We start from the raw sequence: 14,307 nt of genomic DNA, 5'->3' as shown, positions 1-14,307 counted from the left end.
CTTTAAATTTCGATTTAATTGATTTGTTCAGTCCAGCATCATGTCACAATCATAATTATTTTGATTTGGAAGAAATTCGGTCATAGTTTGTGATGAATCTTTTAGAGCTAAAATACTGAAACATTTCTTCCTCGTTGTTGAGATTGGCCAGACAATCCAGCATTAATTTAAGCTCGTGTAAATTTTCAGGAGTTACTTTGATCAGTTGCAAAATTGAAGAAGCAAAGTCATGTGAGCGCATGACCTTCGGCAACTGTTCGATATTGGAATTCACATAAATTTGATTACTGCTGATATCTGCATGAAATTCACAATCATTTCGTTCAGCGACTTTTGAAGCCATTGCGTTGGAAGGATGACTAAGCGTAACTTTTGTGACCAAAGATCTTGTAGTAATGATATTGAACTCAACATTGGCATAACCGAATCCTCTGTAGTTGCAATACATTTTTAGATACTTCAACACTAACTGAATTCTTTCAATTACTAGAGAGGATATGGTCGTGTCTTTTTCAAAAGAAACAAGTTCAAGTTTCACGGCCTTGCTAATTGGTCTAATGTTAAAGGTGGAACAGAAATGAACAATTTTTGCTGACAGCACAAAGGGAATACAGAGGAAAAATACTTTCTCTTTAAATTCAGAAAATAGCTCGTCATCGTCAAGCAAACACATGATTTCTGACCATGTATGATGATTTCTATTCTCATCTCTAAATATCTTTCGCGTTTTCAATTGCTGAATCTCGTTCTGTGAATACTCAACTCTCCATACAATACAGAAATCTGTTGATCTATGATAGTATTGGGTTCTGTACTTTGTTCCAATTTCTCAATCTCGTCTGCTATGACCGTGAACGGAATTCTCTCTTTCACACCAACGTTTTTACAAAACTGAACAACTATGTCGTCAGAATAATGTTTGGTTATGACTCTTGTTGTGAGTTGTGGAAAATTGGAACTAATTTCCTCTGATTGTGCAAGCCATAAATTTTGTGCCTTCTGCTTTTGGTTGTTGCATACAAGCAAGGCTTGAGTCGTGAATGCGTTTCCAAACGTTATATTGTGTTTGGAAATGTAATGACAAATTACAGTAAATTGCTTATCTGTAACTTCTTCACTGAACAGGTACTGAAGAATTATGTTCGAGTCCAAATGCTTGCAAAGTACGTTTTGAAGTAATTGGTGTGCTCTCTGTTTGTATTTGTTGAACTTGTGGGAAAAGTAATATTGAGAAAAGAAGGATATTGAAGATAATTCCACAGGAAGGTCCCATACAACCCATTTGGGTGGATTTACCATTACTCCAGAAATTGCTTTTGTTTCTATTAAGGAAAATAAATAATTGATGTGCTTTATCTCATTTTCACTAAGACCATTTTCTGTTGCCTCGTTCACCTTATCAATTAGAGATTGCAGCAGCTGTTGTAATTCTGGTTTCAAATTCTGTTCTTTTGTGTGTGGAGCAAGGAACTGCTTGATATGTAACGATTTTGAAAAAAGAGGATCAAGTAATCGAGTCTCAATATTGGGTGGAAACTTGATTGAAGGATCTAACTTCCAACATAATTCTGCAGCTGAGAGTTTACAACCTCCAACGGTGAATATTTTCTTGGAAAGTAGTGATTTCTTTTCCTTTTCATCTCCATGACAGATTACACATTCCAATAGCTGTATTTGGTTGTCGTATGATATCTTTTCATCTGTTTCAAGTACAGTAATGATTAGGTCATAGGGAAGAGTTTTTAGTCTTGGGGACCACAACTTTTCCGTTAGTGCACGAATATAAGGAACTACTTTAGGATCAAGTTCGTGGATGGTTGGATGTAACTTCTTGATGTAACCGGGAACATGTTCAAAAATTTTGTCTGTATCAAATTTGATGCGAGTTCCTTCACTGCTTGAGAGAAGAGGTTTTGTTTTCAACAAGTCTATGAGCTGGTATTGTTGGTTATTTTGAATAGCCTTCAATATAGCTCGTGTAAATTGGTCTACCCCAAGCTCGCTTGATTTTTCAACAAGCTTCATGTATGCGTTAGAATCAGCTTTTTTCTTATAATTTAACGACGATGCAAATTGGCTGTTGTTGAGTGTTGGAAAATATGTCAAACATGATCCAAACTCATGTTGAAGAGAGCCATCGTATAGATCACTGATTGAGCAATCGTTCATTATGACCACTGTGTTTAAGTAATGGGAAATATACTGTTGCTGATTATGTTCATAGATGTGCCAGTTCCTATCGAAATACTGCAATAACTTTTCATAGGTATCATGATGATTCTTGAGCAATGTGAACTCGTTTCTAGGAGCGAGAAAAGAGTTAAATAATTGAGGTACTACTCGCAATCCTCTACGCTTAAGCAGTTGCACTAATGTTCTTGCTAATGATTTGTCAAATTCTGAGACGATGTTACAACATGCTTGAATGTCACAAAAACTAACAGTATCCCCTAAAAATGATGTGTTCAAATTTTGTTCATAACATTCTCTACAATCTTTCCACTCCCCGTTAGTTGTTAAACACTTGATGTTGAAGTCTTTACCGTATTCGTATTGAATATCACATGCTACTTGCACAACAAATGTGAGAGAATTGTTGAAATTAGAATTAAATACGGAAGAAATGTCTAATTGTTTGGGTATCAAGGCCTTGAATTTTGCAAGGGAGTAGTGTAAAAAATAAATGTTATGCTTTTCTAGTTCTTGGATTAACAATTTAGGAAGCTTTGAGTCTATAATAACATATTGTGTACCTGAGATTAAAGTCCCATTGTCAGTCAAAATGATTGGAAAGCCCACTCGGCTTAGATCAACTGAAAAATGCTGCAACAAATGAAATATTCCAAGGATATTGGCTTTGATTTGCTCTTGGGAACATGATTTCAAAAGCTTCATAAAGTCCTGTGATGTAAATTCGGATATTTGCAATTCTTGAGTGCAGTAAATGTTCTCATCTAATTCTGAGTTAATACTGTACTTTTGTAAAACATTAAAACAAAACTCCTCACCAAACATAGTATATGGGTGCTTTGGAAGCTTTGTAAACCCTCTAATGACTTGAGAGGGCTTTACAAAGCGTTCTTCTCTGCCATTTGGAGAATATGTTAAGATACAATCGGTAGTAAGTGCAAGTTTCCTAATATCTTCGGAAAATCTCTCAAATAGGCCTGTCCGTCGACCAGCATAATTCATTAAACATCGTGTAAATTAATAAATGCTTACCTTTCGGTTTTTTGGTTAACAAGGTAAAAAACCCGGCTCTCCAATTAACATCATGCTTCAGAGAACCAACATAGGATTTCATGAATAAAGGTGCAATATGAGAAATGATCTCCTTATTCCAATTGTTATCTAAAATTGTTTCTCTATTTTGTGAAAGCAAAAAATCGGATTGAACTAAAAATCTAAGAGCGGCAGAGTCAGCATTCACAGGAAGAAAGGCATGCACTTTAAACGTTTGGTCAAGGCGGACAGCTGTTGGTATGAAAATTTGAAGTGTAGTGCTGTCAAAGTTTGCTCTTTTTTGACATGTTTTGGCCAACTGAGTCATGTCTATCATTTCGGTAAAACAAAAGAATTGCTTTCGACTTGTCTCAATTCCATTCCTAAAAGCATAAAGTACTTGCTGCCCTTCGCACATCTCGCAAGAATATTCATAGACTGATGAATCTATTTTGAAAGAAATCTTTCCCAAGGATTTCAAAGTCAACAAAATGTGCTCATCAAAAACGCTCAAGTAGTCGAAATTTTCAATAGAATTGGGAAATTTCAGCTCATATCTGGTTCCATTGTTAAAATTGAAATTGGATTCAGAATAAGTAGGTTCGACTGAGTCTGGAGTAAGATTAACTTCGAATCCGTTTGACTGCAACAGTACGTTATCACAAACAGAAAAAATAGTCTTGAACCCAATGCCCTTTTCTCCAATGCTCTTGGTTTCTAATTTGTTTGACACCTTATCTGATGAAGCTATACCGGCTAGAGAATACAAATTATCGTACGTAAAGCCGCGTTCATTGCTTGTTATTGTCAATGTTTTTGATTTGGAGTCAAAGTGGAATATCAAATGACCTTTCTTGTTACGGTCAACTGTGCCATGAGTTGAGTTGTCAGGATACACGCTATCATCGGCATTTTGAATAAATTCCAATATGAAATGAAATTGATTACTGTTGAAGCCCTTCGAAAACAGTTCTCTAATTTTCTGATTCTCTGTATTTTTCTTTTTGATCGCATTAATTTGTTGTCTGATGCGAGGGTCTTCAATGGATTCCAGAATGTCAAAGTCTATAGTATTTGCCTTAACAATGGTTTGAACTTGATCTTTTCTGATATGCTCAATTAGTGCCATGATTTCTGAGAGGGTTTCCTTCTCTTGTTCGTGTTGAAAGGTATTTTCACTACTAGCTACCAAACTTTTCATCTTGAAAAAGAGCACAAAATCTTCGATAGATTCTTTCGCCCAATAAATTTTTTGGTGTACTTCATCGATAATGATTGTTTTCTTCTCCAACTTCTTTCTGGAGACAACTTTTTCAATTGTTTGATTGTTACATTCTCCTTCATCATCACTATCTTCATCCTGATCATAAATTTCAATTTCTCGATAGATTAAATTGGAAGAGTAGTTTCTAGTATACCTTTCTGTTGTGACGGTGTCTACAACTTTACACAGGCTGTCCTTCAATTCATAGGGCACGTGATAGTAAATCTCATCAATAAGTGACAAAAGTGGAGTCTTTCTCTTGCACTGCCGAACAAACTCTTGTACATCCTTGAGGTTGAACTTAAATATGGTAGAATTGAAATCCTGATGAGCGTACAAACCAAAAGAGAACAATCTCTTGACTAAAAGTTGTGAAATCATGTTCTTTTTAAACTTTTTGTCAAGGTGAGTGATTTGGTCTTTGATCGCAAGAGCCAATTGTGAAACGCGTTGATCATCAACTTGTTGCTCAGCCATTGCAACAAGGAGTTGCTGAATCAGATCAATCGTGGTTGAGAGACATTGATCCAGTGATTGAGATGAAGGTACCTTCATTCTGAATTTTTTTTCAAACTTTAGCCTTCCCTGCATCTCAACAATCTAGCCACAAGCGTCTCTGAGACACATCTGATAATTCCCAACAGTCCAAATCCCTTATGGCACCAGTGCACAAAAAAAGAGATTCCGTTGTTGTGTATTTTTCAAATTCAGTCGTTCGCCATTTCTGCACCACGGTTAATCTCATGGTTTGAATTCGATTTTGAGAACCGATTGGTACCTCGTGAATGACTTGTTCTGTAAAAAAAGAAAATCTAAAATTCTAGCTCTCCTTTGCAACGAATTCCAGCATGAACATTCCGTAATTTCTTCTGGCTTGACTCGGAACAGGTTATGATGAGGATGATTAATTCTCTTCATTTTTTTTTAACGAATATGCTCGTCTTGAACTTCCCTGAAAATCACACAGGCTAGCTTATTTACTTTTGAGTGCATGGAATTTTCCAAGCAACATTTCACATCGCACAAAAAACGCAACACACCCTCCTTGATTTGTCTTGACAGTTGTGCGAATTATTCATCATGGTAAAAAATGTCAGTTAAAACTGCAGGACTTGCATGTGTCTTGTGTGTTGTGGTTGCATTGTTACTCTTTTCTTCGCCATCCGCGTTGGCATTGCAAACCATTCAATGCAAAACTGTGAAGAAAGACAACTTTTATCAAAATGGCATTCCTTTCTATGGATTCAAATCAAAGCAAACAATCTCTGCATTTATCATGATGAAACCAATCATGGCCAATTATTTATTTGCTCCTGATAACAGTCAGGGAGGTAAGTTACGAAATAATTGTGAAATCTATTTGATTGCAATCAATTGGTGGGAAATTTAACAGTCTACTGCACTCAAAGTTGGAACAAGTTATACGGAGCTACTCGATGTGGTTATTTGGACACAGTTCATGAAGATAGTGATCGTTTTGTTTGGAGACGTCCCATCACTTGTGTGAAAACCGATGCACAAGGTCACGTTCTGGGTAATGTTGATCATTGTCCACTCGCCAACAAGGTACAAGTTGCTGCCTACGCCTACGATAATGGACAAGAACCATTTCAACATCAAGGAACTCTCTTAAAAGAATTCACAACTCTTGTGGATACTGATGTTTGGTATGAATATGAATTAATCTTTGAGCAAGACAAGACTACTTACAATTTGTACTCCACCAATGTCAGCAATAGCAGTGGATCTTCTTCCAAGCTGAAAAAGTTATTGAACTCATTCAAGAGAGGTAAAGCTTCAGTTTCAGCAAGTAATGTCACAAGAGGACAATTGTTGGAGAGTAAGCAAATTATTCATGGAAAGCAATGCAGTAATTACACGAAGGGAATGTACTTGGATTTGTATTTTGGAGGTCGATGTCCAGCACCTGCTGATATTCATTGTTGTTACATTTACAATTAACGCCATAAAGGTATTGAGGTCTTTGTCGGGTGCAACTTGGACTCAAACTCGAAATTTAGAAGCATTTTAGGAACTGTCCTATTCATAGAGTCGATGCGTTGCTTTACCTCTTCAACCTCTTTCCTTGAAAATTGAAAATCGTAACACTCCAAATGAAAATGTAGTAATTTCGGCATGGAAAGAATAAAATCTAAAATTATGTTCTGCATATTGCTTTCATGACAGCTTGTGTTCAAATACACATAATGGATATTTCTAAAAAGTGACAAGCATTCAAAGAGTTGAGCAGTGAAGCCACTTGAGGTTCCAAAGTTTACATGTAAGTGTTCCAAAGTTTGTCGATTGATCATGTTAGAAATTGAAATTAAGGTATCACAATCAATACTCGAGTGTTGGTATTCAAGTGACTAAATATCATGCCCTATACACTGATAGTTTCATTGTGTTGAAAACTTACATCTAAGGCTAAGAATGATAAATACGGCATTTCAGCTGTGAAAAGTGCCCTCAACATCAAACCACAATTTCCTCCACAACTCTCTATTTGAATTTTCCGAAGATTGCATTTTCCAAACTCAATGTCGTCATAGACATGAAGCCCATCCCCAGTTTGAATGAAAACACTTTTTACGACAACAAATTCTTGTAATCTATGGATAAGCTTCACAAAAGGTGTCATATTTTTTCCTATTGCGAATTTTGACCGCTCTATTACAATGGTCTCCAAGTGAGATGATAGCCATGATCCATTGGTTGGAAGAAATGTCTCAAAATCAACCATACATTCTGAAAAGACTATATGTTTAAGGAAGGAATCCATTGTTCATTCATTCTCACTGTGTAGTTTGACTTATTACCATTCAAAGTCATGTGTGTTGATTGTGTCTTAGGTAACATGCCATCTGTGACATGGTAAACATGTAACTTTTCTGTAATTGACATTTGGTTGACGATTTCTGAGGTGAAGGTATTATGAATATATGAAAATTCTTTCAAGGGGTGTAGTGGGAAAAGAACCATCAATGCATTATGCATTTCAATATTCTGTGGATGAATGTTACATATTAACAGAAGCTCCTCCACTTTCGGCAAACAATTTTTGATAACTTTGTTCGTATTCAGAACTAGGGACACATCCGTGGTTTTATACCCTTTTGGAATTTTGAGACGTTTTAACTTGGATTGTTGTAAAAGCTCTACCATTTGATCATCAATAATCACCGTGCATCGTCTCTCAAAGAATGGGACTGAAATCTCAAGTGAGAGATATAATAGGTTTGGCATTGATGTTAAAACATTTCTGAGCACGAGATCAAGCGTATTTCTTTCTGATTCACATATTACAATGGTCAAAAACTCCAAGTTATTGCAAAGTTTCTGTTGAGCACATAAGTGTTGTACATCTGTTATAGATTTCACTAAATATCCATGTAGTGCTGTATAAAACATCTGTTGTCCATCACAAGTGTTATTTAAAAAAACTCTCACATACCTTGAAGAGGGAGGTTGGACATGTGAAACTGTTGAGGTTGTTTGAAGTGAAATCTGGATTTGGAATTTAGCACTGTCAATCTTTTGATACTTCGTAATGGTTGCTTGGTGTTCTTAAGTGCAGTATCTAACCATTTCAAGACTTGTTCAAAGCATCCAATGACCAACTCTTGAATTTGAAAAGCTTCAATTAACGTTTGCAATTTTTTCAATACTTGTTCGACATTTGCTTTTGAGGAGCGACTATTGCTATGCTCAAGCAGAGTTTTCCAATTAAATATTGTTAAATTAAATCTATAAATTCGAAGAACCCTTTCAAAGTCGTCCTCTGCAGTAATATTTGAATTTTTCATCAATTTGCTGTATCTCATCAATGCGTCCAAGAAGAAATGTAAACTTGCACTTGGAAAATACACCGCTGATTTGATATTCCGGCCCAACCTTTCATCTCGTTTTTTTAAATATTGAACATCATTATCTCCCATTATTATAAATCTCAAAACTCTAAATTCTACAAAAACATTCACTCTCATTAATGTCAATAACTGAAACGTATGTAAATATTCAAAAATTGTATCAACAATTTCCGGTGGTAAAATAGTAAATATATAATCTCCATAATTTTGGAACAATTTAAATTCCATCTCATGATGCTGGTCTTCATCATCCTCCAGAGCTCGGAAGAAGGAAAAACATCCACCCGTCATTTTTTTTTCATCAATTTTTTTCTATGGGTGGCCAACTCCTTCAGTAAAAATGACCAAGATTCGAGACAAGATTCTTCGCGAGCGGACAAGGTGTTTCAGCTCATTTTTCAACCCCGACGATTTTCGAAAATTGTTATCAGAGATAGTTAAACACAACAAATAAGCCTTCAATAAATCTGATTTCTTGAGAGTAGATTCTCTATGCGTTCTAGTTATACATACTCTTTGTTGGTGAAGTTATATGAAGTAAAAAGTGAGAACGAGCCTTTGAAAAAAGTGTGCATTCGTCAGAGTTGATTTAAACACAATTCTCATCATTATCGATTACAACTTTTGCAAAATACTAATTGTTCATACATGTTTAGATTTAGATTTACCGAGAAAACTTGTCGATTTGAATGAGCTTTGGTTGAATTTTACACTCTCAGTTTGTATCAAAACATCACAAGAGCAAGGCAGAAATTTTTGAGCTCATCAAAAAGAAAAATACAGGGATGGGTTTATTGAAGAATAAACAAATTATAGGTACTCAATTGTCCGACGAGAGTGTGTCTAATGGGTGTGTATGTGTGGGGTTTAAATGTTGTCGGAGTTGAGTTCGCCAAGCTGATTGCTACATGTTTCCCAAGCAGTTGCAAATTTTGCAGTTTTGGGTTTAATTATATATCCTCTAGCCTTCTTGAGTACAGTAGAACTGTTCCAAGTGGCGTTTTTGTAACAACTGCCAACATAAGCAGCGAATGAGAGATATATTTCATTTAGCCAATCAGTCAAGGCTGGGGGAGATAGGTCTAGTTGTTGGAGAGATTCGTCTTTGATACTACCATTCCACTCCATTGGAATACAAGAGAGAGAATGGTTAGAGGGAAGTCTGACAAGCGGGGCGTTGAATTTGAGGGAACTATTGTCCCATTTTGTGTATAATGATTTGATTTCTGGGCTACACATGGCGCATGAGGTGAATACATGTTCCCAGTTGGCTTTGGTGTTGCAAATGTGGCAATTAGGGTAATCTTTTCCGAAATTTCTAAGGATTTCTGCTTTGTGCAGGTGAGCAAATAACAGTCGTTGCTGGAATGGTTTGAGTGAATAATTGTTCCAAAAGGAGATGGTACATGGATGCCAGATTCTATTATGGTCTAAGGTTCCAAGGCCAGAAATGCTCATGGTTGATCTATCACTGTTTAGCAATTCAGTTCTAGGGTCGACAGGGGTTTCGTATTCATTGACAAATGAATATCGTTCATCAATGTATTGGAGAGACCAATTATTTTGAGCAGCAATATTTTTCACGTGGTTCCAAAATGGTTCGTTAAAAGTAGTATCTTTCCAAGCAGCCAAAGCTATATTTTTGGTGATGGAGGATGAGGAATTGAATAATCTAACTGCTGTGCAAATAGGTTCAATAGAGAATAAAATAGAGGGGCGAGTAATACCAAGACCCCCAATTTGTTTGCAATTAAAAACGACTGATTTTGATAATGTGTAATCTAATCCAATAGCCTTTCTGATAAAATTAGCAACCATAATATCTGCTTTGTCTAGAGAATTCTTACTGATTCCATTGAAGCTACAGGCATATCTAGGCAATGATATAATTTTAGACATAATTGTAGTGGTGATACTGTTGAGATATAGATTAGAAGTTTTAGCTGATGCAAGTCGATTCGAGATTTTGTTGACTGGGTTATCAGAGGACCAAGAAAGATTATCCTTAAAGGTACATATACCCCAAGGTATTCAATAGAAGTAGACGAGGCAATTGTATCCTGTCCAATAGAGACTAGGGCTTTAGATAGTTTAGATTTAGCTGTAATAGCTAAGAGCTTGCATTTCTTGGGAGCTAAAGCGAGTCCTATTTTCTTTAACTCTCGGCCGAGGCTTTTAAGAGAGGAATTCATTTCAATCTTAGTATTAGCTATCAATAAAATATCATCGGCATATAATAATAAAAGGATAGTAACATCAAATATTTGGACTCCTTTTAGTTTTTCTTGTATATTAGTTGAGGAGTTAATATAGAGATTAAACCATGCTGGACTTGAAGGGTCGCCTTGTGGGACTCCAACATTCGCATCGAAAGGGGAGGATAGGAATCCGTTAACTAGTACTTTCATAACGCTATTGGAAATCATGGATGTCAAGAGATTAATGACAGAGCTACGGAAACCATGTTTTTTGAGAATGCTGATAAATCTTTTATGGATTACTGATCCATAAGCATTTTTGATATCTAAAGCCATAGCGAATACTTCTTGTTTGTGCTGACATTTGTATGCTAGGGCAGTCCGAAGATTGATAAGGTGCTCTAATGTTGAGCCTTTTTTCATGAATCCTCGCTGAGCAGTATGGATTAAATTAGCCTCTTCAAGGATATTCATGAATTGTTTGTTGATAATAGAAGAAAATAGGCGATAGATCACAGATAATACTACTATAGGTCTAAAGTCTGATAATTTTGTAGGCATATTGACTTTGGGTAATGGGAGTAGAATACCAATACCCAATTCTTTAGGAACCATTTCACTGTCAATTGTGTGATTGATACATTTTGCAAGTACTTGGAGCGAATTGTTGTCTAGAATTTTCAACAACGGCACCGAGATATTATCATAGCCAGCCATGGAATTTTTTGTTTTAGAAATAACTTTACCCAACTCTTTGGCAGTGATATGTTGGAATTTCCATTGGGCTACAGTATTATTTTTCTTGATTTCCGGAAGGGTTTTAGTCACTTCTTGTTCTGTGTTAAACATGGCTGAAAAATGATCTACAATTATCGAGTTATGGTTACTTTGGACTACATTGAGTATAGAAGAACTGACTAATTCTTTTCTGAAGGCATAGGAGTACGGTTGTTTAGAGCTAAGATTGTTAATTCTATTCACGAAGACCCGTTTACGGTCAGCCAATAGAGATCCAATAAGCTTGTTAAGCGAGGCTTTAGCTTCCTCTAATTTAGCCTTAATATTGTTGAGGCTAAAATTATTATTCAAGAACTGGCTGGTGACAGTAGAGACATATTTACGCTTATAAAGATACTGTTTCAAATCAAAAATGATCGTCTGAAATTGTCTAACATTACGATTATCAGTAATCAGTGAAGGCTTGTCGGTGCTAGGAGAGCCATATTTCTTCACAATTTTAGCAAGGGTATTTTGGGCTTCTAAGAGAGTGCTAGGGTTGTCCATAGCAAAATCGTTATTAATTTCCTTCATCTTGGATTGCAGAGTTTTAGGATGAATAATATATTTGTTGAACTTTTCTGGGAAGTCTAAAATAGGGTTACTGGGAAAGGAGATAGTTAAAAGTTTGTGAGAATAAGCAGTAGAAACATCATCTACATTAGAATAATCATTGTGGGAAGTAATAATATGGTCCGGGCGAGAAAAACCATGAGAGTATTTGTTGCGTTGAGAGAACGAAGGTGTGTTTGGAATGGGAACAACATCAAAGAGCTTCAATTTGTCACATTGGTCAATTAATAGTCGCTCATGGGCAGCATAGGATACCTTATTGAATGTTTTAGTATTGGCATTCAAGTCTCCCAATATGACAATACGTTCACCATGCAAGACCGCTGTTTGAGCAGCAATGTTGATAATATTGAGAGCCTTATTCATGAATTCTAATTTGTTTTTGTTAGCCGGGCCATACCAATTGAAAATACGGACCACACCTAGGCATTTATGTTCCAAAATGACTTCTGATAGTCTGCCTTGAATATGCTCGATGAATTGGAGTACCTTAATAAAAGGTGACGGTTTGACAATAGTAGCAATTCCTGCTCCATTATCTCCCTCGGTGGCGTTGGAAGTATAGACTAAGTAGCCACGAAAGAAGGACCTGGAATACCATACATTCCAATAGTCTTCCGTACTGGATTTTAAATGAGTTTCCTGGATATTAAGGATATCCAGTTCATATTTTCGGGCTAGGGTAAGTAATTGAGATTGTTTTACCCAGCCAACTCCTCCGAAATTAGCAGTACCTAAATTGAAGGAGTTTCTTATAGAATGAGAGGCCATTAAAGGGAATGTCGGCCCTTCTTATGCCCACTTTTACTCTTGCGAGTAGTAGTGCCTAAGAGAGCGTTGACTTTTTGGTTAATTTCTTCAATAGCTTTGTTGATCTTATTAAAGCCTTCAGTGACCTTTTTTCCAGACCAGACAGCCATTTCCTTTGTCAATTTTTGGAGAGCTGATGACATTTCAGACATTTGTTTTTCAACAGCTTCCATTCTGTGACTGATGGAGTTGGCAACTCTAGTAGAGAATGAGAGGTTTCTGAAACTATGATTTCCAACTTGGACGAACTTGGTAATGTTATTGGTGATTTGATCCTTTTTGACACCAACAACAGCCACCTTATTAGCCAACTCGATACTCTCAATCTTGACTTTCCATTGGGAACTAATGGCACCCTTGAGTTTAGGAAGATCTTTTTCTTTACCGTTAAAGGCGATACGGAAACGAGAGATATCTGTTCTCATTTTGGAAAGCTTAAATTTCTTCAAATGATTGGCTGGTAATTCAATATTAGTACCAATAGCCCAAAACTCTTGATCATCTATCTTGCTAAAATTGATGTTGTTGATAGAAGTACCAAGAGTTGAGATAATAGAGTGCATATTAGTCTTATCTAAGTCTTTGTCGACCTTATAACGGAATGACGTTTTGACGGTTTGAGGAATCATGGTTAGCTTGGACTTAGCACCAGAAGATATTGCTTGGTTTGCCAATTTGCGCGACTTGAAGAAGAGAATAATGCACTCCAATTCACTGACAACTCTACTACCGTACAACGCATCGGCATTCATTGCGACGGTTGCAAGGACTTCTTCGACAGAGTTGGTAGTAAAGGCCACCACTCTGAAGAGTTTATGATGTCGCTTCAGTTTGGTAGAATGGTCGTCGGTCATGGCCGAGGTACTAAAAACTGAGACGCCAGAGGTTGTAGTAATATTAGAGACCTCCGGTTGCGACAACATAGGAGAGTTGCATACAGTGCTGGGTTGTATTACCGACAAATTGGCTATATTGACGGAGGACGGAGTTTCTAAAATTTCGTTTTCCATCTCCTCTCTCAATTTATCATGTGCCGATTTTTGAGCAGAGAGAGATTTGTTTGCAGTATGCGGGCGATCAGCGACCTCTTTGATAGAGGCGTGATGGCGAAGGTGATAAGTGTCTTCATCGCCGAGGGCGGTTTGGTTTTCAGACATTTTTTCGAAGACCCTCATCAAAAAGAAAAATGGGCATGCCTAATCGCTGTTGCTGCTGTTCACTCAATGCAAAATGAAGTACTCCACAAAATATCACAATTTTCGGAGTGGATTACAAGAAGAGTCTACTTTGCAACACACCACAAATATATTACTGAATATATTAAAAACAATTCAATAGATACATCATCACCTATTACTCTCGCAATTCAACGGCAACCAAAGCGTAACCAAGCACAATCAATAACAGGACTTAACTTGAATAGTTTAAGATCAAAATTGCCTATTGAAAGGCAATTTTGAATGATATTATCCAATTTTTAAACAATAACTCTCAGGAAAAACTTACTTAATAGCTCATAATGGAGACCGTTTGGATTTTAAAGTTTTTGCCAAAGAATTTTTGGGAAAGTTTTCTGAATTTAATCATGACAATA

General features: G+C 36.5%; 5 protein-coding genes across 5 annotated transcripts; 1 reads left to right on the top strand and 4 right to left on the bottom strand.

Moving 5' to 3' along the window:
• Nucleotides 1-55: 55 nt before the first annotated feature.
• C9374_011801 (uncharacterized protein) lies at nt 56-673 on the bottom strand (the record flags this gene model as incomplete). Its single annotated transcript, XM_044687497.1, has 1 exon — nt 56-673. One exon carries the CDS (start codon nt 671-673, stop codon nt 56-58), a length of 618 nt encoding a protein of 205 aa, XP_044542886.1.
• A 56-nt stretch (nt 674-729) lies between these two features.
• C9374_011800 (uncharacterized protein) lies at nt 730-5,041 on the bottom strand (the record flags this gene model as incomplete). The annotated part of the gene is made up of 2 exons (XM_044687496.1): nt 730-3,167; nt 3,223-5,041. The coding sequence occupies 2 exons, from the start codon at nt 5,039-5,041 to the stop codon at nt 730-732; spliced, it is 4,257 nt and encodes a 1,418-aa protein (XP_044542885.1).
• Nucleotides 5,042-5,576: 535 nt separating this feature from the next.
• C9374_011799 (uncharacterized protein) lies at nt 5,577-6,448 on the top strand (the record flags this gene model as incomplete). The annotated part of the gene is made up of 2 exons (XM_044687495.1): nt 5,577-5,817; nt 5,880-6,448. 2 exons carry the CDS (start codon nt 5,577-5,579, stop codon nt 6,446-6,448), a joined length of 810 nt encoding a protein of 269 aa, XP_044542884.1.
• Nucleotides 6,449-7,243: 795 nt separating this feature from the next.
• C9374_011798 (uncharacterized protein) lies at nt 7,244-8,646 on the bottom strand (the record flags this gene model as incomplete). Its single annotated transcript, XM_044687492.1, has 2 exons — nt 7,244-7,884; nt 7,941-8,646. The coding sequence occupies 2 exons, from the start codon at nt 8,644-8,646 to the stop codon at nt 7,244-7,246; spliced, it is 1,347 nt and encodes a 448-aa protein (XP_044542883.1).
• Nucleotides 8,647-9,222: 576 nt separating this feature from the next.
• Nucleotides 9,223-13,870, bottom strand: C9374_011797 (uncharacterized protein; the record flags this gene model as incomplete). Its single annotated transcript, XM_044687491.1, has 3 exons — nt 9,223-10,359; nt 10,431-12,637; nt 12,706-13,870. The coding sequence occupies 3 exons, from the start codon at nt 13,868-13,870 to the stop codon at nt 9,223-9,225; spliced, it is 4,509 nt and encodes a 1,502-aa protein (XP_044542882.1).
• Between the last annotated feature and the right edge of the window lie 437 nt (nt 13,871-14,307).

The sequence above is a fragment of the Naegleria lovaniensis genome (genome assembly GCF_003324165.1).
Source record: "Naegleria lovaniensis strain ATCC 30569 chromosome Unknown tig051, whole genome shotgun sequence".
Lineage (NCBI taxonomy): Eukaryota > Heterolobosea > Eutetramitea > Acrasida > Naegleriidae > Naegleria > Naegleria lovaniensis.
Note: the sequence above shows the minus strand (reverse complement) of the source record. Positions and strands in the feature narration are given on the sequence as shown.